Source organism: Mus caroli, chromosome X (assembly GCF_900094665.2).
Source record: "Mus caroli chromosome X, CAROLI_EIJ_v1.1, whole genome shotgun sequence".
NCBI lineage: Eukaryota > Metazoa > Chordata > Mammalia > Rodentia > Muridae > Mus > Mus caroli.
In genome coordinates, this window is record NC_034589.1 from 119210810 (window position 1) to 119238582 (window position 27773).

At 35.9% G+C, this 27773-nt stretch overlaps 1 protein-coding gene across 4 annotated transcripts in view; it reads left to right on the plus strand.

The window, feature by feature from the left end:
• Positions 1 to 27773, plus strand: part of Diaph2 (diaphanous related formin 2) — a 678308-nt gene that overhangs the window by 496232 nt on the left and 154303 nt on the right. For all 4 annotated transcript variants that reach the window (XM_021152792.2, XM_021152793.2, XM_029473659.1 and 1 more), the window contains one exon: positions 16283 to 16418. In XM_021152792.2, the coding sequence (XP_021008451.1) occupies positions 16283 to 16418 (136 nt within the window). The remainder of the gene's footprint in view (positions 1 to 16282; positions 16419 to 27773) is intronic.

A 27773-nucleotide genomic window follows, 5' to 3' on the forward strand; every position in this document is an offset into this window, starting at 1 on the left:
TGAGACCATAGTCTAAATATGAATATGCCTCTGCACAGGAAATTGTTCAGCCTGTGATTTAAACTCTTAAAAAATGGCCAAACTACCAATAAGTGAACCAATGTAAGAACAATGTTTGTAAGTTATGTCCTATACTAGTATTTACACTGAATTCATTTTCCAGTTTTTATTATTAAGAAAGAGTTATTTCATGGCATATCCCTATTAAGTGTTCTGTGCACTTATGAAGTGTGCTTATATGAGTCAAGTGTGTTGACTCATGCCTATAATGCCAGCACTCTGACAGCTGAAATAGGAGGGTTTCTATGAGTTTAATGCAAACCTAGGCTATATACTGAGCCCAGCCTGAGCCAGAGTATAAGACCATGACTCAAAAATACATGAATAAGTATATAAATAAGTGATGCCCATCAAAAAAGAATATCACACTTGCAGTAGACTGAACTAACCATGAGCCTATCCTCCCAGAAGCTGCAGAAGTCTGCAACACTGAAGTAAACATGCATAAAAGAAATATATTGACAGACATTTAAATTCATGTGAAATATGTAACCTGTATTTTAACATTATATATAAAAAAAGATTAGTTCATTTTTTTAGTGGTCATTAGTGAAACAGCCCCTCCAGTCTCTGGTTTAAGAAAGGACTAAAGTTATAAGTATTCCTGTTTCCTTCTGTCTTATTTAGGTTTTATTGCAGTGAAGAGACATCATGGCCACAGCAACTCTTATAAGGAAAAATATTTAATTGGGGATAGCTTGCAGTTTCAGAGGTTTAGTCGATTATCATCATGGTGGGGAGCATGGCAGCCTATAGGCAGACATGGAGCTAGAGAAGGAGGTGATAGTTCTACATCTTCATTCTCAGGGAGAAGGAAACTGTGTATTTCACTGAGTGTAACTTGAGTAGAGTATCTCCAAGCCAGCCCACACAGTGATGTATTTCCCCAACAAAGCCACATCTACTCCAACAAGACCACATTTCCTAATAGTGCTACTTCATATGGGCCTATGGGGGCCAATTACATTCAAAGTACCACATTTCATTTCCTGGCCCGCATAACCTTGTAACTATATAATAATGCAAAATGCAGTTAGTTCAATTTCAAAATTCTTATAGTCTATAAAAGTTTCAAACTCGTTGAAATTCCAAAGTTCAAAGTCTCTTCTATGACTCATGAGATATCTTAATTGTAATGTTCTATAAAATAAAAATCAAGAAGCATATAGCATATTTCCAACAAATAATGGTATAGGGTATACATTACAGTTCCAAAATTGTGGAAAGGGAGCATAGTAAGGAAATACTGAACTAGAGCAAAACAAAAAACCAGCTGGACAAACTCCAACTGTATCTCTATGCATGTCAAATGTCAAAATGTTCTTTAGATCTCCAACCCATTTCAGCTTTGTTGACTGTAACACACTTCTTTACCTTGTGCTGTTTCTACTCCCTGTTATCAGCTTTCCATATTGATACAGTTAGTTTTTTTTTCTAGAAAGTATCCCATGGTTCTGGCTTTTCTAACCTCTTGGGGTCTGGAAGCCAATTCAGGCTTCACCTTTCCATGCTTCACACAATCTTCACACATGGCCTCTCTGAATCTCCATGCAGGAATATCCCTGCCACATTCCTGGCTTAAACAACTTTTCTTAGTCACAGTGAGAGATTCCATAACCCCCCCCCTTTTTTCTATCCCTGTCCCTAAAACAAGAACCATGTGGCCAAAGCTGCTAAGTTATGCTGCTTGTTGGGGCTGTAACCTGGCCCTCTTTTTCAATTACATCTTCACCAGCTGTTTTCAATCATTTCCTTCATTGCCTAAGCTTTGCTGCTGTCCTGGATCTCACACTATAGACTAGGCTGACCATGAACTCAGGGTTCTGTGTGCTTCTGTCTCCTGAGTGCTGGGATTGAAATCATGTACCACCATGCCTGAATCTAAACTACTCTTTAATTTCTTTTCACAGGATGGAAGTTTAGCTTAGCTGGGTAGAATCTTGCCCTGATGGTACCACTCCCTGTAGTCAATTTAACACCTTTAATCTATTTATCTTCTCAAACACAGGACTTAGCTCCATTCCACTTCCTGCTGCCCCTTTTCTCCTTGAACCTTACATTTTAATATTTTTCCTTGCTCAGCTTGCTCCTTTTCATCAAAATGTTCTCCATAATAGTTAACTTTAATAGCTACACAATAGAATATATAGTAGGGTGGTTTGAGATTTCCTTTGCCAATGTAATTAATCTAAAATACTTCCCTATAAACTTGGTGAAGTAAACAAGGGCAAAAAGTTGCCACATTATATGTCAAAGTATCACAAGAATAGTCTCTAGGCCACATACAAACATTCTTCTCTGAAACCTCTAGAGCCAGGCCCCCATACATCAAGTCACCCTCAGTACTTTGTCTTCCTTGCTCCTACTAGTATGGCCCATTAAGCCTTGCTTAAAGCATTCTACTGCTCGCTTAATTCAAAGTCCCCAAATACACATCATTTCAAAACAACAACAACAAACAAACAAAAACATGTTCCAGCCTATCACAGCAATACCTCAGTCCCTGGTACCAAATTCTGTCTTAGTTTGGGTTTTATTGCTATGAAGAGACACCATGACCAAAGCAACTCTTATAAAGGAAAACATTTAATTGAGACTGGCTTATAGTTTCAGAGTCCATTATCATCATGTCAGGGAGCATGGTAGCATGCAGGCAGAAATAGTGCTGGTGGAGGAGCTAAGAGTTCTACATCTTGATTCACAGGCAACAGAAGGATACTGTATGTCACTCTTTATCTTTGCTCATAGGAGACCTTCAAGCCACCCTGCAAATTAACATATTTTCTCCAACAAGGCTACAGCCACTTCCACAATGCTACTTCCTATGGGGCTACAGGGGCCATTTTCATTCAAACTGTTTCATTCAAACTGCCATACCTTCTAACTACTAGAATTTTTTTTTTCCTGAGACAGGGTGTCTCTGTGTAGTCCTGGCTTTCCTGGAACTTACTCTGTAGACCAGGCTGGCCTCGAACTCAGAAATTCGCCTGCCTCTGCCTCCCAAGTGCTGGGATTAAAGGCGTGCACCACAACGCCCGGCTGGAATTTCATTTTTTTAAACAACAATCTAACTGGTACTGGCTTGTTTTATGGACCACTGTGATCCATAGGTATCACCATACTTTCCCATGCTTCATCAGGACTCTGTTTTTAAATTTTGTGTTGCTTGGTTTCCATTCATTATTTGTTGGTGTGTGTGTGTGTGTGTGTGTGTGTGTGTGTGTGTGTGTGTGTGTGTGAAAATCAGACACATCAATAAAGGGAAAGGTACAACCCCATAATTACTTGAAGGACATCTTGCTGTCAATAGTTTGGAAGATAGCACAACAAATCAGCAAACAATCTCTTTGTACTTAGAAAAGCACAGAGTTGTGACTGGTAATCAAGATAGCTTTGTGAAAAGAAAATTGAGCTCAACCATTTTAATTTACTTCTATGGGAAGAATCAGTTCCCTATATTCCAAGAGAGAGAAATATCTGCTAATTCCCTAAAATTTGTATTCCTTCCTGAGTGACATTCATTATCAATAATGATTAAAGAGAAGTAAACCGTAAATTTCAGGATACCAGTACATCTGACATTAAGGCAGTACCCCACCTGAGTCTAGGAGATAGAGCCACAGAAAATTAACATTTCTAGGACTTTGTTCTGTCAAAACACAGTGCCTTGAGTGACTAAGCTTCATGGGTGATTCTTTTTGATGATTATCCAGGGACTAAAACTCTCTGTGGTAAACATGGTAAAGAATGTATGTATGCATGTATGTATGTATTGCTATTTCCTACATATCACTGAAGGCAAAATACCTAGATAGTAACCAGAGTATTTGTGTCTTATCTTTCTTGCCCCTTCTACCTTTTCCTGTCTTTTCTATCACCCAAAGAAGAGATAAATGACTGTATATATCTAGAGAGATTTCAAACATTTCATTCAAAATAAGATAAGATTGGAGAAAAATCTTTTAGTAGATATATATGTTGAATCAAAATAGAATCAAATAAAGTTAGATAGAGTTAAAATATGAATAAAAACATCAAACAAATAATGTAGAAACAAGGCCAAGCACAAATATATCATAAAATAAGTACTCTTAAAGTTTAGTGAAACAGTATTTATCATGCATTAGTCATTGAGTGAAGTGTGATGATTTTTTTTAAAGAACACACCACAAATGTATATAGTCAAATGAGCCTATCTTTTTTATTATCATTATTAAAAGATAATGTCCTTATGTAGCAGAGGATGGCCTTGTCATGTATCAATGGGAAGAGAGGCCCTTGGTCCTGTGAAGAATCTATGCCCCAGTATAGAGGAATGCCGCGATGGGAAGATAGGAGTGGTTGGGTGGGGGAGCATCCTCATAGAAGCAGGGGTAGGGGTGATTGGATAGGGGGGTTCCGGAAGGGAAACTGGGAAAGGAGATAACATTTGAAATGTAAATAAATAAAATATCCAATAAAAAAGATAATCCCCTTGTCATACAATTTTGGAGAAATCCTGTTTTAGAATTCTCTAAGTGTTCTATGGTATGAGTTTTAGATCTTTTCAGGTGCACTTAATCTTTGAAATTTAGGTTGCTGTCATTTCAGGAAATAGCCAAAAATGATATTAAACCAAGTTTTATAGTAAAATAGATGATGGAACTGGGTAACAAAATTTCTGCTTAAAAATAATGTGAATCTGAAATAATGAAACTGATTTCCGTAAAATCAGAGTTCAGTTCAGAATGAGAAATTTCAAACACAGATTAATGCCCTCACCAAAATAAGTTTATGGCTTCCCAAGGCGGTTGTTTAAAAAGATGATTGATGGTTTCAACAGACATATTGGAAGCGATCTTTTAGCTTTGCAGTTGCACTTTAAAATAGTACAAAACAGATACTTTATTTTAGAAGAATTTGAGCATCAAAAACTGGTAGAAATGAAATGTCATACCTCTTAAAGTATTGTTGCAATCTTTGTTTTCTTATTTTCAGGGAAGGCATAGCACGATGGAGAAACCTATAATTCAAAAATAATGTCCAACAGGTAGAAAAGACCCAGGAGGATACTCAAGTGTTATTAAACTTATGGGAAAATATATCTATGAGGAACATTTTTATTCTAGAAACTGATACTGAACTGTGGAGCTCCTGCATTCAAAGAATCTGTGAGACAGGAGGATTGAGTCAGGGAGAGAGATAAAGACACAGAGACAGAGGCAGAGAGAGACAAAGAACCTATTTTGACAGAGACAGAGAGATGGAGACCACACAGGTTTTTTTTTTTCCCCCAAAGGCCCCAAAGACCCACTCCTCCGTATCCATCAATCTATAACTGAAAAGAAAATCCTGTACTGCATTTGAGGGTTAACTTTTGTGAAACTTGGGCACTCCAGTGAGTCCTGAAGACAAGTCATGCCACTAGGAAAATATTTTAAAGGAAAATTTTGACTTTTTTTCTTTTAAATAGAGGTCAATAAACAAGACACAGGCTTACAAACTGACAGCTTTTGCTGAGACATAAGGAAGTTTGTGGGGTTTTTTTTTTTTTTGTGTGTGTGTGTGTGTGTGTTTTTTTTTTCATTTTACAAGTAGTACTGTATCAAAATAGGTTCCTAGGGGAAGTCATGGAACTCTCTATACAGTTAGAGAACTCAGGCTCATGTTTCTTGAAGACTGTCCCTACTCATCAAGTCTATAAATTTTACTTGTCAAGGTAATTTGATATATTTATCCAAGTCTTACCATGCTTCTCACTATACCTCAATTGGTCACATTAGAACCTTACTGAGATGCCAGAGCTGTTGTGCAATAGTTCATAAGTTTTTTTTTTTTTTTAGTCATGCATTTAATCCTCAGCATTGAAAAGCAAAACAAGAAAACCTTATTGATTGCACTGCCTCTTCTAGCTTCGTAGAGATACTATTATAGCAATAAACACAGGCCTTAGAACAGTAACTTAACACTGCTTTATTTTCCTCCACTTAGACTTTCCTGAGATGTTTTTCTATTAAAATATTGTATCAGTCACTTAAGAATTTCATTTTCTTCCTTTAGCTCAAAAAAGTTATAGATTAGTTTTCTATAGTCACTCAAAGCGGTTCATAGATTTTAATCAAATAGTGGTCCATAGAGACATGTTGAACTCAATTTGTTTTTCTTTCCCAGATGCAAAGATGGATGCTCACATTCCTATAACAAAAATGTCTGCTGAAACCTGCAGCATTGGAAAAGCTTTTCTATGCTACAGATTGCAGATTAACTTCTAGCTAATCATAGTTCAGAACTCTAATGGACTGTGACGAGAGAGACAGTTTTTCCTCCAACTTCATATCACATGTTTCTGCAGTTGTAAGGCAAATTTTAAAAGAAGGCCTTGGGGATCACAGCCAGCCATCATTATTGGCGCATGACCGCTTGTAACCAACTGCAAGTTTAATATCCAAGGAGATTTGCACATAACAGTCTTTTTTCTTCTTGTTTTTAATAATTTACCTTTGAGATTCTCTTCACGACCATGCTGGTGTGCAAAGATCTGTTTGTCTGTCAAACCTCCAGATATGTACTGCAAGTGAAATACACATTAATTTTTTATTTGTTTTCTAGGGAGTATGAGCAGTGAGCTGGTTGTGCAGAATAAAAGAGGGCTTCTTCGCTGAGCACTGACTTGTATTCACTTCAGCTTCCTTCCTCACCTGTAGCAAATTAGTTTCCTCCATGATTCTATCCCCTGCCAGAAGGGAATCATTTACAAAAATCAATTCACAGAACTTTTTATATAAACCATCCACCCAAAGCTGAAAACATTTTGCCTTAAAACAAAGGATACTGAAAAGCTGTATGTGTGGTACTAATGCTTGAGGAACCTGTAAGTGTCTCCTTTGCAAGCAAAGACCTCACTTTTAAAATTAGCATGCTTCTTTTCACTTAACCTTGAAGGCTATCTGTAAGTGCTAATCTATGTCCAGAGCAATTTTCTGTACAGGAAATTGAGCTACAACAACATGACAAGTCACAAATTGAAGCCTCAGAAATACTAAGCATTGGCATTTCTAAGAAAACTGATATAAATGTCAGTGACCCAAAGCCAATAGATGATTAGAAATCAAGCCACCATTCCAATGTACCTTAGTGGTTTTTAAGAGGCTGCCATGATTTTTCACAATAAAGAAATATGAGGCCTATGAGGAACCATGTGTGGAGGTATTCTTTGTAATTTAATGTTTTGAGAACTTCCAGGCTGTAGTCGATTATTATGGAAATCAACCATCTCCAGCTGCTAACCTCAGACACTGAAGAGTATAAAATTTTAACTAGGTTTTGACCTTTATGTATGTTCTGAATTTGTCATTAGGAAAGAGGGAGACACAAACAGTTTAGGGGTTTCTGTTGTATAATTTGGTGAGGTAGAAAGTAGTGAGAGGGGAGACATTAACAGAGAGACTGAATGGGCTGCAGAGATGGCTTGGCAGTTAAGAACACTGATCTGCTCTTCCAGAGGTTCGAAGTTCAATTCCCAGCAACCACATAGTGGCTCATAACCATCTGTAATGGGATCTGATACCCTCTTCTGGTGTCTCAAGATAGCTACAGGACACTCATATAAGAGAGAGAGAGAGACTGGATGGAGGTATGTGAGAGCCTAGAGGTAATACAGGTGTGAAAGTTCAAGGTAAACTATAGAGATAATGAGACTGGTTGTCAATGGACAAATAGTAGACAAAGTCAAAGAATTTATACAGGGTAATAGTATATAAGCCTTGTAGACTATTGGGAGCATACTGAATAGTATAGTAAGTAATAAATGGATTTTCTGCCAGACAAACAAATGCAGCAGAGTTTCAGTTGAAGGGGGAAAATGTGGGAGAGGAAATTACAGTCCAGAAAGAAAATGGGCATAGACCAACATTTTCTGTAGAAAGCAAGGAATATAAGAATCAAAGAGAAAGGTTCTATTTGGTTTCTGCATTATGTGTGGCACAAGATACATCTGTGATTCATACCATATTTGCATAGGTTAAAGAGCAAGACTCTTAAGCACTATCTAGCTATGCTATCAGTATATTTGTTCAGTGTCTGTTACTGAGTCACCTAAGTACTTGAGGAAGCTAATCAAGGTTTCAATTACGCCTGTAAGTAAGAAAGTTATACCTCTGTTGCAATTGTAGCTGATTGGTTGATGAAGTATTCATGAGATATTTCATAAGAGGAACTTTAAAGGTCACTTGTACCATAATAAGTGGAAATCTCACGGAAAGAAAAAGTTTAGCAGTATTATAGTGCTTATAAAGTCTTAAGAGGCTCTGATTCTCCAAGACTGGTTGCTGCTGTTGAAAACTCATTGCCCCCAGCATTTGTCATGACTTCTTCAATCTAATATGCTCTTTATGCACATTGAAACTATAGAAAAAGACTATCTTATGTTGTTTGCTATTAATTAAAGAATAGGATTTCTTTCTTTCCTTAATGTAAAGCTTTAATTTGACCTGGATCTCTGCTGAAAATTCTAATGAATGACTTCAGTGGTTTCCTCACCCCAGTCTCCTGCAGTCATATGATTCTTCGGGTTTTTTTCAACCAAAAGCTGAGAAGGTCACATTAACATTCTCATTTGGAAAGTGGTATTATCTAAAATGGTATAGGAAAACCTGGACAAATGTGGATCTTGCTTTACTACCTCCTCAAATATTGAGGATTTTCACCCACATGTATCAAACTAACAAATTACACAGGCAAGTTAATTTGCACATTGTATTGTGATATGACACACTGAGATGTGTATCTTCATATCTGTTTAATATAGACTTCCTGGAAATTTTTCCATAGAAAATTACAGAAGTCCCACTAGCAGCCAGGACAGTTGAAGCTAAACTGGAAGTAGAGTAAAATGGTAGGTGGGAGAATTTTTTAAACAGAATAAAGAGGACATTTCCAGACAAAATTAACTAAATGGGCAAGGGAAGCCCTATACATTGTTGATACCATGCCATAGGTTGACCGTGTAGTCTGATACTCTGGCTTCTTCTGTAAATCTCTAGTTATACTAAGTGAATCACTTATTCTGAGATAAATAGAAAGAAATGGTGCAAGCTCCCTATTTGCAGTTTCGGCATTAGAGATTATCTGCTGTACCATGAAACTACTCTGGTGAGTTCAGAGGGCTACACTAATTAATATATGATTATAAAGGTACAAATTTAGTGAGAGTTTGATACTGTAGTCTTGTGAACTCGCCAACAATGAATTCTTGGATAGATTTACAGTACCAGACATCATGCATTTCCTCTTGTAATGTAAGCCTTACAGCCAATCATAAAATGGTTGGTTACCCCCATAACATATGCCATTATTGCACCAATAGTTTAACTTGATGTTCTAGTCATTATTGTCCTTTACAGAGTAAGACTGTTAGGTTTTTTTCCTCAGCTGCCTATGATGCAGTACTAATGAAAGCTATGCAGCAGGAAAGAATAGTCCTAGTCAGTACCAACTTGATTCCTCCATATTCTGTGGCCAATATATGCGCTGCCTTCAGCAATAGGATTTTACTCTCACATTACTGTGAGCAACCAAGAACAATTTCAATAGCCTGTACTATTTAGGAAGTCTCCAAGACTTCCGACAACCCAAGGATAGGTATACCAGCTTTTTATTTATTAACTATGGCTTTTGGGAGGAGTATAAGATTCTATGTATAATTCATATATATATATATATATGTATATATATATATATATGGTTATAATGGTACAAATTCAGTGATACTTTGATACTATGGGTCATGTGAACTCCACAAACATGGAATATTAGTTGAATTCACAGTAACAGACATCCTTCATTTTACCCTATGGACTAGGTTTTATAGACAATCATAAAGTGGCTGGTTACCTCATTATAGATAGATAGATAAATAGATAGATAGATAGATAGATAGATAGATAGATAGATAGATAGATATAGACATGTAGATAGACGTTGTTTAATGCCTTGAATCATGGTAGCAGATAGATAGAATGTAGCTTTCTATATGGCTTTTAAATTTTTTTGCTTTAATAAGTTTTCTTAAATCTTTAAGTAATAAATAGAAAATTGTTGCATTTGCATGAGCTATGTATTTGTATATGCCATCTTTCTTATTAGGACTCAATTGGTCATTATGATCAGTAAGGGAGGTAAGATGATTCATTCATTTTCAACAAAGCAATATAGATTTTATTGACAGGTATAAAATTAAGTTGGTGACTATTTCATAGTAAATTTTAGACATAGTATCTATTATATTTTCTCCTTTCACTCTTTTTACTGATTCTTCAAAGACAGTTGCACTAATAAAACTAAGATCTCTTTCTGTGAACATATTTCTTACCTTGTAGGAAGTTACTATAAAAACATTTTTTAATTAACATCCTTAAACAAAGCATGTTCCTAATTTTCTCCTCCTGTGTTTGCTCTTTTTTTTTTTTTTGGTTTTGTAATAATTAAGGTGATAAGGACGCATCCCTCTGTAGAGTTTTCTCCCTCATTATCAGCTCCTGCGTTTTTAGAAGTTAAACAGATCTTGAAATTTCTTACTTTTCACTCTACTGTAATTAAAGGCAATTGATATGAAAACATTGTTATGAGGATTGATGGACTTAATAGTTAATTGTCTTGAATATTTTGCTACATATTCATTTAAGCCTCCATTTCATCCAGAAATGTAATCTATTTGCATAGCTGCCAAATTGCATTTTTCAGAGTCCCTGATATTAGTGATTACCTAATTGTCTACCATCTTCAATTGTATAAGTTATGTTTTATATGAATTCATTGTTTTGAATTTTATTCATTATAAAAAATATATATTTTAAAGAAATATGTGAGGAATGTTGCAGAAGTACCATGATTCAAGGCATTAAACAACATACGGCCTATCTCTAACAGCATTTATCTTATCTCAAAACACTTTAGATTTGGGCATATTAATATAGTAATTTCTATATACTTCATTAAATAGACTAGTAAATCAAAAGATACATAAAAAAATTAGCAAAGGCTTGAGAAAAGGACTGACAGATTTATCTAATGAAACTGTAAGATGTAGGCCAGGCATGGTGCCACATGCCTGTAATCCTGACACTTTGGGAGCTGAATCATGAGGATCTTAGTATAGGTTATACAGTGAATTCTAGCCTGAGCAATATATCAAAACTTTTGTCAAAAATAAAGAGAAGAAAAATAAGAAATACACATATATATATATATATATATATATATATATATATGCCCATAAGATACAAGCTATCTAGTAAAACTTGGATTTTAGATAAATAATAACTTAGTATCAGGGTGACCTGGGGATTGTATCTTTCCTTTGGTAAAAATATGTCCCAAATATTGTACAGAATATACATAGATTTATAAAATTATTTGAAATATAGCCAAGTATTCTGTAATTTTTTTTTTTTTTTTTGTTTTTTAGAGGCAAGATTTCTCTGTCTGACTGTCCTAGAACTCACTTTGTAGACCAGACTGGCCTCGAACTCAGAAATCCACCTGCCTCTGCCTCCCGAGTGCTGGGATTGAAGGAGTGCACCACCACTGCCCGGCTATAATTTTCTTAACACTTTCTCTTGAGTATAGTGTACATCAACATAGCTGAGGATGCCAAGCAACTATAAGTGGTTCTAGTAGTTAAGCATTTGTGTGGCTTTGAACATGGCACCCTCATTAGTCTGAACTAAAGCTTCATGTTTTGTAAATGAGATTGAATAATACTTAAATGAGCTCTTCTATTTATAGAGATGAGATACTATGTCTTGAAAACATCTGGTACAAAGTATATTGCAGTTATTATGAGAGTATGGATATATATATATACATATATGTGTGTATATATGCACATGTTTGTATACATATATATGTGTATGTATACACACACACACATATATATATATATGAAAAATCCAAAACAAAAACAAAAAAATATATTTCTATATTATAACAATCATTGAATCATTGCAGAAGACTTTTCTGACCTCAAAAGATAGGACAGTTTCTCAGTGAGTACAATGTATCCTGCCACTGTGGACAATACCTGGGTGTGCTATAATCTGAACTCTGACACTACCCACTTGGAGATAGTATCAGATCCCAAAGTATATGGGCTTAGCCCCCAAGCCTGCTTCCCTCCCCATTTCAGATGCCAGGCCCAGGCTTTAGTTTGTGTCACTGAACTCATCCATCTTTAGGCTAGAGTAATTTCCTAAAGCAGCTCATGGTACTCTGGAAACATTATTTACCAATTTACTGATAACAATACTTTACAAATAAACATGCAGGTGAAGTAACACATAGAGGGAATCTTAGCCTAGTTCAAGTGCAGGAACTTCTGTGACAGGAGCTACTACCCTCTATTTGTAGATCCATTGGCATACCAAATGCACTATCTGTTTTGACATCCCAAGGATTTTAGGATGTTAGAAGAGGACCAAGGATGTAGCTGAGTAGGTAGAAGGCTTCATGAAAGAAACTCTGGGTGCAGTCCCAAGCACTACTAACTTAAACTAGTGGGATAGTAGGTTGTCTGTGCCTGCAATCCCAACATTTAGTGCTCAGAAGATCTGCTACAGATCAGAAGTTCAAAGTCTTCTGCCGCCAGCCTATTACTGTTATACAGCTCTCTCTCTCTCTCTCGCTCTCTCTCTCTCTCTCTCACACACACACACACACACACACACACACACACACACACACACACACACACACACACACACACACACACACACACACACACACACACACAAACACACACACACCCTAAAGAGGAAAGAAGTAAAGGAAGGAAGAAGTTACAATAAGAATGACCAAAAAAAGTAACCAGGCTATTTTCCCATTTTAGTAAGTTTGTTGTGAAGCCTTCCAGCTGCAATAGCACATTCAATTGACAATATCAGAGCCCACATGGATCTAGGTGACTGTTCAGAGTGGGGCACTGGGCTATACACAGACAGTCTGGTTTCCAGTCAAGTTGAGAGGTGAACCCCAGGACCCGGTGGTGATAATTCACCAACATGGGACTGTAGGCGTTCCCTCATGTCTCCTGGACTCAAGGCTTCTGTTGAAGTTACCACCCCCTCAGCCCCCACAGGAGAAGCGTGGCTAGTAGTCATGTAGACAATGTCCCAAGCTTCTGACCTTCAGACTAGACTCCTCCCAGTTACCTACAAGGACAAGATAACAGCCCACCAAAAGAAGGTCTGTTTGACCCCACCTTACTCTCTCTCCTCACTCTCTCCTCATTCTCTCCTCACTCTCTTACTCTCTCTCTCCTTGCTCTCTCTAACCTCTTACTCTAGCCTTTCTTCTCTCTCTCTCTCTCTCTCTCTCTCTCTCTCTCTCTCTCTCTCTCTCTCCCTTCTCTCTTTCCCCCTGCCTTTCTACAAAAAAGCTCTAAAACCATAGACTGTCTCTGTTCATCAAGGCCCACTGTAGCTGTTTCTAGCCTTCCTGTGCTCCAGCCACAGATGAACACAGGACTCTCACCTGCGTGGGAACCTCTCTCCCTCAGCCCTCTCTCCCATAAGCCTGGTGCTGAGGGTGTCGCCCTCGGGCCCCTGGTATGGAGGGCTGCCCTCTGTCCACCACCACCCCTCCCGTCGAGTGGGGTTAGTGGCTTAGATGCCCACCCGGGGCCAAGTGGAAAGCATCTGGCAGCCCTCTAGCATCCTCCTGCCCAGAGCACAGGAGGAACTCTGGCCGGATGCAGGCATTCCTTCCCTCCCCCTCCTCCCCTTAATTCCCAACAGTTCAGCACATGAAATATTGGGCCAATAACAAAATAATAATATTAACAATGACAAGGCCAATATACATAAATGCTGACCTGCTTCTCTCTTCTGCTGCTTACCTCCTTTCATGTAACTTACCAGAAATCATACAACTTCTTCATCTTGAGACCAAAATACATAATGCCTTTTGTACTGTGATCTTCTTTTTTGAAAAGCCAATTTACACTTTCTGGACTTTATCAAATGTGTATTTTTATATATTCATTTGTAGTGAGGTATAACTTGACAGATCCTAAAATACTTTACCATCTTTTTTGGGTTATATATTTTTTACTTCAGTGCTTTAATACTGTTATGCGATATGTTGTTTTCATGTATTTTCTCCCATTCTCAGGACTTTATTTTCTTGTGCCGTTTTCTTATTAACTAATTAATTGTTAATTATTTTATTATCCGTGTACCAACCGTGCCATTTGATGATTTTTTTTAAAGTTTGATTAAGTTCTATTTTATTTTTTAATGTATCCTGTGCTCTTGGTGACACGTTGACATTGTCCTCTCCCTCATCCTTTAAGAAAAAATATAAGCACTCAACATGGAATGAAAGGACAAGTATTTATCTACTTACCTTTCAAATTACATAAATGCCTGACCTTGGGTAAATACTTTAAAATTATTTAGAAATGGCAATCTGATTCTGAGCTAGCACTGAGTGGTTTTTTATTGTTATTCATCTTTTCACATTTTCATACATGATTGTACTACATCCTGGTCACACTAATCCCTTTGTATTCTTTTGGCCTTCTTATCCCCACCAGCTTCCACACCTCTCACCAAGACCCTCTTACAGTTTATGGTCTTGCTTTCCTTTTTGCCCCATAACACATTGGGATTAAGCAGGGCTGCGTGTGAGGGGATAGAAGTAAAGCTGTTCACTGGTGTCTGAGTAACCCACTAATGGTGGCATCCCTGGAAACCCATAAGTCAAGGTTTCACAGCCCTTCTTCATATCTTCCAGCACTTAAGGTCTTTCTCCCGTTCTGATATTGCCATAAAGATATTCCTTTAGTCTTAGAAGAGGTTTTTATGTGTGCCCATCTAAGAATTAATACTTTCTGGTCACATGTTTTCAAAATTTTCTTTCTGAAACCTCAATCTGGGTATTTTTGCCCTTCAGGTGACATTCGGTAGACTCAAGAGACTTATTTGATTGCCACATTGTAAGAGATGCTAATTGCATCTAGTGACTGGAGGGAAAAGATGCCATCAAACACCCTCCAATGCATAGGCCAACCCCTACATCATCATCATCCTCAATCTGGCCAAAATGATAGTAGAAGGAATCCTTGAATCTCTCTACAGTAGCCAGAAAGTTGTGTGCTTATAGCCTAATGCAAAGAGTATTTTGCCTAACCAGAGTATTAAGTGTCACAGATGTAAAATCAGTTAGATTTTAGAGTAAGAAACCAATCCTTTCAAGCCAAGAAATTTCTTTAGAGGGGTTTACAGGAGGATTTTGCACTACTATGCCTTTAACATAAGGAAAAAATGTTTCAGTATAGACTGAGACTCTCAAGACAAAAATATCTTGTAAATGTATTCTTATTCTTGGGGTTTTCTTTATTTTCTTATTTTTTTTATAGTTTTAGGGAAAGTTTATGCCCATGCTATGTAGTATATCCATCAATCATAATCAGGAGAAACAGAGCATGAAGGAATGAACTGGTAGTTGAATGTGTCTTTAAAATAGTGACTTCTCTGAACTCCGAAGAGGCTGACATTATTTCATCTGATCACTTTGCTTCACATTTCTCAGCTATCGTGTACAGGATTCACTGGAATTCCATAAATGTCAAAGAGCTGGAAATCTGTTTCATCATTTCCAACAATTTCAGCATATAAAAAGCTCTAAAACTTGCAGGTGATTGTTTCACGTCCTGAATCATTAGATGTAATCATTCCTCCAACAACACAACCACCTCCACATCATAGACGAGAATACCTTGATTAGAATGTATTAGGTTCTGCAGGAAGCACTTTAAGTACACAACTCATTTCTCTCATATCCTAGGAGGGAGGTTTTTTTTTTTTTTTTTAACTCATTTTGCAGATAAAAGGAAAACATTCAATAAGTGATGAAATACTTAGTTTGCTTGTATATCAAAAGTAGCTCATTTTTAACAATAAAGCTGGCATTTTCATCGTTATACCTATAACATAGATAACCCTGTTTTCCTGCCACAACACATAATGATAACTGAAAAAATTATTTCAAATATTTCTTTTCCAGAAGAGATGTCTTAAGTGGAATTATTTGTCTCTGTCAACAAACAGTATATGCACACATTCTGAGGCTGCTGTGAAAATTTCCTCTCAAAGCTAAATTATAGAAGTTTTAAAGTGTGTACCTTCTCTATTATATACTATGTAGAAAAAAACCATAATTTTTTAAATTTTATTTTTGTCTTTAGGAAGCACTGAAAGAAAATCACAAGAGAAAGGAAATGGAAGAGAAGAGCAGGAGAGCAAAGCTTGCAAAAGAGAAAGCTGAACAAGAGAAGCTGGAACGCCAGAAGAAGAAGAAGCAACTCATTGATATAAACAAAGGTACAGAACCACTCCCAATGCTTTGCATATGCTGTGGCCGCATGGGCTTGTGAGTCACGAAGATTTCTGTATCTGGACCATTTGGTACAGCTTAGTTCCTCTCTATCTTAAAACTAATATGTATTGTAATATATTGATGAATATCAAAGGTCCCTGAGCATATTGCTGAATGGAGGAGCATGGGCATTTCCATAGGTTCTACTTTAGTCCCTCCTATAACTACAATTGAATTTTATATTGATGGTTAAAGTATAAAGTGATTTAATTTTTAAAACTTGTTTAATTATAATGTAATTTTATTCCTGGTAGAAAACTCGTGGTATAATTACTCTTTTTTTTTTCCAGTTAGATTTTGCTCAAGTTACTATTTTTATTTCTAATCACTCTACACTAAACACTGTAAATTATGGGTAATCAGTACGAGATGTTGTATGGTTGACACATTTTTTTTATTTGTTATGCTAGCATGTTCTAGAGAAGGCCATCATGGAGGAAGAACAGAGTGAGATGAGAAGTGAAAGGCTGGTCTGAGGGGATGAGACCTAAACTTCACTTTGTTGGCATATATCTATTGTCAGTGCTGTAACAACAGTCCTCCTTGGGGGCTTGAACATTCTAAGTCGTAATAGATATTGACAGCACTATTACCAGTTGAAAAAACAAGGACTGCCAAAGCATCTTACTCAGCTGGGAGGCTAAGTAGGCAGTCCTGGTGCATTCGCAGCAGTATCCACTAAACGTTCTTTCAGCTAACAAGAATGTTAGAGGTAGATTTTTCTTTTCATTAGATGTTGAAGAAGAGAGGCCAGAATACTCAGAATGGTTGTGTAGATCTATATTGACAACACTAAGGAAGTAAAAAGAGGGAGATCACAAATGTAAGGCCACATTGAATTACAGAATGAATTATTCTTTATCTCAAAACAAATGGGGATGATGAGGGGACAGATGGAAAGAAGCAAAAGTGATTAGTATACAGGTGTCTGCACTGAAAGGTTAGGAATGGAAGGCATAGTAGTTTTTCCTTAAGTAACTTTCACAGCAGGGAGAAAAGATATAGCTTCTCTCCTCTCTTCAGCACTAAGAGGTCCAGAGGGTTAAAGTAAAATACAAGCAAACCCAAATCTGATCAAGATACAAAGAAGTATGTTTGATATTGGAGTACTTCCTGCCATATTTAGAAATAATAAAAATTCCAAGCACTTTTCTAATATTGATCACATAGCAAGCACCATTCTAAGATTTACTGCATTCTAAGACAAGCATCAAATCAGTCCTTCAATCTCTATGCAGTGAGCACTAATTATTTCATTGTTTGGAAAAGAAACAGAAGGTCATACAATTTAAGAAGTTTGGCAAATAGGGTACATGAACAGATATTTAGCACTGAGATAGAATGGAAGTCATGTAACTCCAGAATTTTTACACTTATCTTTGCCTCTATCAATCAACATTAATAGCAAATGTTCAGTAGTATTTTCTGTGTTCCAAGACAGACTTATTTTAAGGTATTAGCCCATGTGCTTATTGAAACTGGCAAGTCCATAATTTACAAGGAAGGTCCACAGGCAAAAACCCAGGGGACAGCCGCATCTGAGTCTGCTTTTCCTCCTGCTCGAGTAAAATTAGTCTTTTTGTATTAGTGGAGTCTTCAGCTGATGAGTGAGATACATTTTCAAAAGAAATGCAATCTGCTTTATTCAAGTCCGTCAATTTGAAAGTTAGCATCTTCCAAAAATAGCCTCACAGCAACAAGGATAATATTTGACCAAATTTCTAGGCAAGGTTGTTCAGTCAAGTTGACATATAAAATTAAGCATCACAAGAAAAGTGTCAAAAACTTGAGTTGACAGTTTCTGGTGATTGCTTACATGTAGGAATTGAGGGTGAGCGCTATGCAGAAGGGAATATATTCATTCACAGAGAAAGAAAAATTTATCTGTAAAGCAGATTTGGTTGTGAGAATTACAATGGGTAACTATCATTTCAACACATTCAGTTTTCAAATGCCTTGGAAAGAAATCTTAAGGGGATCCTTAAGGAAAATCTTTGGGAAGCCACTCTATACACGAGAATGAAACCTAGGAAGGAAGTCTTACTGTTCAGGGTTTTGTTTGAAGATTAAAGTAGTGAAGATTACTAGAAATGGTGGAAACTGAGAGAGTAAAACAACAGATGTATTATCTCATATTTCTGGGGGCTAGTAGTTCAAAAAGAACATCAACAAGGCTACATTCCTTTGGAAGAAACTAAATCCCCCCTTTACCTAAGTATTTACCAGTTTTTCACTATTTTTCTGAAAATATGCTCAAGACATGGCTAATTGTCTCTTTTAGTTATCATTGATGCTCATTTGATGAGCTTGAGGGATATGAGCATTAGGGATACATTTTCATATGACATTTTTCAGTGCCAGATGGATGGCTCAGCGAAGAATAATGAATATTGTTCTTTCAGAAGATCTCAGTTCAATTCATAGCACCCACATCAAGCAGCTCACAAACATTTAGAATTATAGTTCCAATGAGATGCCTTCTTCTCATCTCCCTGGGGACTGCACCAACCCACACATGTAATTTTGAAAAGAAAATGAATAATATTTGTCTCTTAAAGGCTGTTACTACATATAGATCAAGCAAATGGTAGGCTTCAATATTAGCAACTTAACTTGTAGCTATGTATAAAAAATGTGTTATTGCTGTTGTTATTGTTATTATACATCTCAATAGTATTTTACATGAAGACTGTGTTCATACTTCAAAATAAGTTACAAAAAGACATCTCTGAAAGATTATGCAGTACATTTTAAGTTTTAATAATGAAAGGTACAGAAAAGGAAAAAGAATATAGTCATATGTCAAGCTAGAGCTCAGTGTACCACATAAATACATACATATATATATATATATATATAAATTTTGTATACATGTATATATAAATATATATACATAAATATATATATATATAATTTTATCCATTAATCAAAAATGGTAAAACTGCTTATGCAATTACTCTGATTGTATCATTAGGAAATATATATATATATATATATATATATATCACACTGTGCCCTATAAATGTATACAGTTAAAATAATAACTGAGGAATAAGGGATATAGCCAAATCCTTGTCTCCCACATGCAAGGCCTATGTTCTATTTCCAGTACCACAAAATTTTAAAAAACTAAAAATCTTTTTAAAATTTAGCAAACACTACATGGACTTTTTAACAGTTTCTAGTTTGTATCAGTTTAAGAAAATGTCAAACTATTACAGAAAAACCTTCCATGAACTCATAAAACTACTAGATAAAAAAAAGAAACATAATTATCTGCCTGACAAAATTATATACCCTTATGATAGAGAAACATATTGTGATTTAATTATTCAAAAAAAGAACAGAGTAATTATACAAGATTTTATCTGAAATCTAGATATAATCATCTGAGTTCAGAAATAAAGATATAAATGCTAATATTCAAGATAAAACCATTAAAATATCATATATCAAATCTCAGTTTTAAGAAACCTATGGATGAGAAGGCAAAAGTGAAAACAGGAAACTATATTTTTACTGTAAATGAGAAAAATACGTATTTCATGCTAAGGAGGCCATAATTTGTGAGTGTGATTAAAAAGCAATTGCTCTGTTAAAGAAGGTGTTCATTTTAGCTCTCTCACATAGGCTTACACACTGGTCCTTTTCCTGTGTCCATTCATGCTTCAGTTCCTTCAGCTGTAATGTAGGGCAATGACATTTATCCTGTGTAGGTTTCAAAAAAAAGATTAGAGGAGATAATTAAGCATAGTAACACTCTTGATACCGATGAGTCATTTAATACTTGTTGAAGAATACTGAAAATGCTCAAGAAATTGTTCTCACCTTCAAGACAGTTTCAGTTTTGTCAAAGAGATTTAATAAAGCTGAACCAGCAACTAGTAAATTGTGTGCCAATACATGATAGAGATTATTTGCTTTGTAGGCCTATCCAAAGGGAAAAATCAATTTAGCTTGGCAAAATGTCAACTCTTCATGGCAAAGGCTAAGAGTATTTTCTGTGCATATTCTTTGAGCTACCCCTTGAAAAATGGGTAGAATTTTGATGAATAATATCACCAGAGCTACACATCAGCACATCTAGTAACAGGCCTCAGGTAAGCTATGTTTAATGCACCATGAGAAAATAAACAAAATGATGAAGAGGATGAAGTCCTAAATTCAAGTTCTGCCTCCATTCTTTCCTAGGCTATAATCTCTGTCAGTGTATTGAGACTTTCTGATTCTGACTTTCTTCTATAATATGAATAATTATTCATATAATATGAAAAAATATCATTATTTTTCTCTATTGTGAGTACTAACTGTAAGGTGGGAAATCTTTGTACTCAAGCATACACACCTAATGCATAATGATGTCTTTTGATATATTCTCAATCTCTGGTGCTTTCATGCTGAGTCGATATTTTCTGCTGTTACCGTGGTTAGGAAGAAAGTTGGGTTTGGAGACCTGAGGGAAAGAGAATATAGAGCCAATGCAAGTCCATGGAAGTGAGTCACAAGAGTTATGGCATGATGAGGGAGGAGAGCCCAAGTTATTGAAGGAATTCTTTCAGGGATTTCGGAGGTAGTAAACCTGAAGCACAAGAAAGAAGAGGTGACTACAAGAAGGACATAGCTGGGAAAGAACAGTGAAAGGTGAAGAAAAAGGAGTTAGCTGGCAGCTGATTCTTTCTTCAAAGGCTTTTAAACCAGTGGCAGTTTAAGAAGGTACTAGGAGGGAGGAAAAAATTCATGAAGGAATGAAGAGAGACAGTGTGAGTTGCAAGCCAAAGATTTACCAGACAGAAGAGGATTATTTTTTCTGAACTGCACACTTTTACCAATAGATAATTATATATTGATGTATTTTAGCATATTAGGTGATTTCATTCATCCAACTAACATTTATTGCACCATTTCCTAAATAATCATAATTAGCACATGCACAGTAATATAGTATTTATTTGAATGTAAAATGGAGAAAGCTAATTTACATGCAGCAAAAATTATGCTAAATCAATAAATGTGCTTGAAAATGTGTGTGCACAGTATACGAACTACATAAAGTGCTGGGAGTAATCTACATTCTCCAACCTGTGCTTACGTTGATATAGACGATAATTAACTTAGGAACCATTAAAACCAAAACCATTCATTAGTTATGTGGGGAGAGAAAGAAAGCTTACCAAATATTTGTAAATAAATCTCTTTCTTTTTCTTTTTATGGGAGTGAGCAAATTACCTACAATGACTTGCATAAAGCAATAGGAAAAGATTACATTAAAAACTTGATGTTTTTAAATTGCAAACTACAGCTGTGATTCTGATCAAATATTATTTAATCAGGAATGATTTTGCCATTCCTTATATAATATCAAATGGAAATCAGAATTATCTGTTTCTTCTAGTACCATGATAAAGAATGAGAATAAATCAGTCTTCATAGAGTAGAATAGCAAGTTTTGATGCATATCTCTTAGCATGTTAATGCTATGCACAGGCACACTCTCTAGGAAGTCTGTCCTAACCTAGATCATGTACTTCTTTCCTTTGTAGATGTTGGGGCCCTTTCTTCCTTCCAGCCCCATGCTCCCAGAAATAAAATTCACTCAAAATATATTTACAAATATATTTTATCATATATTTTTCTTAAATGAGGATAGGTTAATACTTTGTTTCCTGCTGTCAGAGTCCATATCTTAAATGATAATAACCCAAATTATAGATGGAAAATATCACAAGTGATGGAATTGATTCAAGGAGTATTTAAGCATCTCTGATAATATTAGTTTTTGAAGTAATACATACCACCACTTTTGCATATTTTACATATGCTAATGAATGAGTCATAGATGTTAATGCAATGTTAAGTGAGTTTGTAGACTTGGCAAAGCCTTCTCTATAAAGACATGAGGAAAATCTGGATAATGCCCTACGCATTTAAACTACTTTGTTCCCTATATTGCCAAACATGTAAGGCAATTTGTATTTTTTCAAAATCAGATCATTTTCTCTTTGATCTCTAGGTTGGAATTTTTCAATGGATACTTAGGGGTTGTTTTCTTAAAGTAATTCAGTACAGTAAATTGTGCACAGGTTTGGAGTTTTTAGCACAGTAAGTTATGTGTACCATGAGCACATCCATGACCAAGTGGAGTCCAGTGGAGAACGGTGACTATACTGCTGTCACCTTCCACCTTCTCCCCTTAAGACAGGGAATCCTAAACCTGGAGCTAGGTTTGCAGGCAGCTCTCAACCCCCAGCAATTGTACTGTCTCCCCCTAACACAGTATAGGGGTTACAGTTGCATGCCAGCCATGCCTGGCTTTTTCATTTTCAATATGGGTGCTGGGGATTTGATCTCTGTTCCTCATGCATATACAGGAAGCACTCTTACCCACTAAGCCATTTCCTTGGCATTGGATTGTATGTTTTAATGAAAAAAATTAGAGTACGTTTTAAGAAAACAACCATGCATGCCATATTGTTATAATTCACTTGATAAACAGTTTTTTGATAATTTAAATTAAAACACTGTTAACGTGTTGAAATGCAAAAATCTATTCCCACTGAAGTAATCACTAATAACCTGGTAATTAACCTTTTAATGACATGAGATTTCAGGCAGATGCCTCGTCATTGACTTAACCAGCAATTTAAGTGAATTTATTTCCCTATGGTTGAAGCCAGACAAAGCTGAATGTTCCGTATACCGTGCATCCTTGAGCGTTCCCCTAACCTTACTGATCCTCAGCTTCCTCATCCAAAAGACAGTGAAAGTAATGACATCTATTTCATGGGATTTTCATATGAAGTAAATGCAAATCTCTGAGCACTTGTCTAGAATACAATTGGCATTAAATAATGATTTAATAATAAATGAATAATAAAATTAAATTCAGTGAATAGATGAAGGTGACTATTGACAACACTTAAATGGCTGGCCTAGAATGCAAGAAGTTTTGATTAATCTGGTTTTTATGGCTTTCACAAAGGCCATGTACACACAAGTCTTTATCATGCATTGTCTTTCTAAACTCTTATGAGTACACAATCCTCATCTCACTCCCCAGATCTACTTACACAAATAAAAAAGTACACTATATCATAGTCAAATATACTTTGAGGCAAATAACACATGATATGCACTTAATGATAGGTAACTGGGTTTTTATAATAGTCTCTAGTGAGCCATTGTTAAGACTATTATTGACCACGTAAGTATACGAGAGTATACGTAATATAAAGTACTTCCAAGATATACTCTAGATTATAAGATCTAAATATTTCTTCCTGTAGTACATTTTAGCCATTTATCATTCGTATTTTTTTTTTTTTTACCTTATACCACAGTAATTGCAGGCATGGTGTCAGTTCAGTGGAAATAAGCACTAAACCTCATTCTATCAGTTCCAGCAGAAAACAAGTTTCTACATCTACTAAAAATATTCCTTTAAATGGGAAGACAAAAATAAATATGTGAAACAAGATAGGTAATTTACTTAGGTCTCATTAAGCTTCCTTAGATTCTAAATGCAGAATCTCAGATTCATAAAAACTGTAAGAGCTGTCTTCCGTGTGGTGAGCATATAGCAAGATTTCATCAGTCCTATGTAGGAGATGCCTTAAGTTTGCAATTACAAATTTGGCTTTTCTTTACAGTATATATATATGTGTGTTGCTGTGTATGTCTTATGTGTCTTTACTAGGAAGAAAACTATAAGAATATTGAAGCATTTGGGTAAAAACAAAATTTGCTATATAAGAAATAGCCAAAACATATTGTAGATGGCCATTATTATTAGAGATATATGTTTGCTCCATATTTTAATAGTTTCATTCTTATTATAGAAAAGTATTAAGTGAATAATAACAGCTGTTATATACCCACATTGTGGTTAATTTGGCTCTCTTCTCAGTCAAGTGCATTTGGATTCATGTCAGTAATAAATAACACCTAACAGATTCGGAGAACCAGCAAACTGCACTGAACCCATTGGAGTCTCTAATAATGCTTTTAAAAAAATACATTTGTTTCACGCAACTCTGTCCTTGAGGTCTTGGTCTTCAGAAAGGACAAAATCTATTATTGTATTAAATATCCAAAAAAATTATTCCAGATGAAAACTTCTCAGTGTGTTCTTTAATTTAATTCCACAAGTTTTTATTTAGCTCCTAGAGTATATTGAGCAGAGTGATGCACCCTAATCATAGTCATTGTTTTACAAATCAGAATCATCCCAGTTGAAGAGTTAGTAACTACCAGCCATTCTGTATGCATTTCTGCTATAAAAACTAATGACTTAGGCATGTGGGCCTAAATGTATATTGATATGTATATTCTCACAGATCGTATAGAATATTTACCATGTAAATTTAATGTCTTTTCACATATATAGTGTATATATTTAAATTTTTTCTCTGTTTCTTCTTCTCAAATGCCCAATCCTCAATCACCAGTTATTCCCTTCACATATGGAGCATCAATAAAATAGAAAATATCTTAACTAGTTACTGGGAAATTTTGCAAATAAAACCATGTTATAGTTTTACAATGATATTAGAAAGACATTAAAACCTAAGCTTAGTGGCGCACGCCTTTTTAATCCCAGCACTCAGGAAGCAGAGGCAGGCGGATTTCTGAGTTCAAGGCCAGCCTGGTCTACAAAGTGAGTGCCAGGATAGCCAGGGCTATACAGAGAAACCCTGTCTCTCACACACACACACACACCCCAAAAAGAATATCTGACTGTCATCCTAATCAATTGTAGGTTTCATATGCTACTTAGTAAAAAGCCTAGAAGAAGATAATATAATTCATTTGGGAATTAAAAAAATAATTATACTTTTAAATGTGTAATTCATTATGGATGATAGAATACTTTTATTTGTTAGAACCAGTTCTGAAATCTACTTTAAGTGTACAATGCTTTAAAAATGACCCTCTCTTCATCAAAATGATTACTTGAGAGCAGCTGAATTTTATTTAGCCTGTTCTGTTTCCTGAGCCCTGGATACTTGTCGGTCTAAAATAAGCCATGTTAATGATTGGATGGGATCCAGGGCAGTTTATTTCAGATTTGTGTACTTCTGTGGATTAAGAAAATTACATTTTCAAAAAAAAAAATGCTGGATTAGGCTATGCTATGAGGTGTAAGGTAAAACATGTGGCCTTTTTTTTTTTTTTTTTTGACTGTCTAGCCCATTATCATTATAACATGATCCTTACCTGAATGTTTCAGGGAAAAATCCTATGCTGCTGTAGGTCTGAAACTGTTCATCTTCCTTGTTCCTTTCAGCAGTGTCTTAGACATTCTTGGTTGACTTGCTACCTTGTCTGATTTTCTAGAACAGTATTTCCGTGAAAGGAAAATGTGTTCCCTCTAGTCCTCTTTTGTCAAAAACCCTTTGCACTTGCTTTCGTTTGCCAATTGAACCTTTTTTGAAATGCATCAGTAGGGAGAACTTGCCTTGCCTTTGCTAGACAGGAGTAGCTGTAGGTGCATTTAAACAATTCAACTTGAAAAGGGAATTTCTCTCTTTTTATTTGAAAACAATTGAAAATGAAAGGTGTATGTCTCAGGACATAGTACTTAACCGACCTCTTTCTGCTGAACTGAGGTATGCTGTATGAAACTGCTTCCCCTGTGTGTTCCCTAGTGTTTTAAAAACATGCTTTGCTTATTTGAGGCAACTGGTTTCAAGGCAGAAATCTCTCCATTGGAAGCAGAATCCATTTTGTGATTAGGTCTTGGTATACTGTTCTTGCATCTCTTTTTCTTTGTTCTTAGTCAATATAGCTATGCTTTAAAAGCTATATGATTATATTTCCAAGGGGAAATTGACACAGTTGTATTAATCTTTAAATGTAACCACAGTCCATCCGCCCACACTGCATGGAACCTGTACTTTTAAGTAATCCTCTAAGCTCCTGTGACTAAAGCATGTTGAAAATATCCATTTTCACTTGAGGAGCCATAACAATAAATGAAAGCCCCAGAGGCATGTGTCTCTCCTAACTTTTGGAAATAGGAGTAGGACAGGCTGTCTTTGAAATGTCCAGCCTAGCTATCTTCATCCCGTCTCTTATTTGAACACATGAGAAAAAAGTGAAGTTAACATTTATATGTAAGAAGTATAGCCTTATGAAAAAATATTGGGTACTCTAAACTTCAGTGATCAATAGCATAATTGAAGGCTGTAGAAACCAGCCTGATGTGGTGAAACATGCCTTTAAACCCAGTACTTAGGAGGCAGAAGGAGGTGGATCTCTGAGTTTGAGGCCAGCCTGGTCTACAGAGTGAAATCTTATCTCAAAAAAAAATCTCCATTTTAAAAAATAACAAAAAGGCACTAACAACAAAAGCAGGCTTTGTGTTTTATACCTGTAAGCCCAGGACCTGGAAGACAAGAGAGCAGATAATCAGTAGTTATGGACTTCCTAAGCTGTGTAGTGACTTCAAGGCCAGCCCTGGTTACATCAAACCTTATTTCAAATAAATAATTACACAGACACTAAAGGCTAGTTGGTTATATAGGTACCAATGTAAAACTGGAAGCTACATACCTTACGGTGGCACCATCCATGTCAGGAGGTAGTAGGTCATATATATCATTTAAATGGAAAAAATGAGACCATACCCCAATTGGGTTTTGTGGACTTTACTTTATTGTTGTTGTTGGTATCTCACAAATGTGGTAGGGAAAGGATTCCTGACTTTAGAAGCTGACCATCTGTAAATTAAATCTTTGATATTCAAGAAGTGCCAACCTTTAATTTACCAACTTTAAGGCCTTTGTTTTGAACTTTACTTCTCAGTGGTAGGGAGTTTCTGAGGCGAGTTCCTGATTTTGATGTAATTCTTTTATGTAATATTTATCTGTGAAGCCGAGCAGATTTTATGACTTGATGATGCCTTTTCATCATTCTGCTCTGTGGCTCTCCCTCTGTCTTCAGCATTGTTACACTGTCACACACCTGCTGATGCATTGCTGCCTGGTAGGTGACATCATGATTTGTGAGCAATCTGATATATAAATAAGGTGGTGAGAACTGCCTCAGCAATTCTGTTTCTATTTGAGATGAATTAAATAATCTCTTTGTGTTCTCTTACATTTCCCTCTGCTCTGTGTTTTCACAATTATATTAGACACTGTAGGGGAAGCTTCTCTCTCTCTCTCTCTCTCTCTCTCTCTCTCTCTCTCTCTCTCTCTCTCTCTTTCCATTTCTAAAGAATATTCAGTTAATCCAAAACTTTCCTAGAAATGTAATACCCCATATGTCATAATATAACTCTAGTTCTTTAGTATATTTA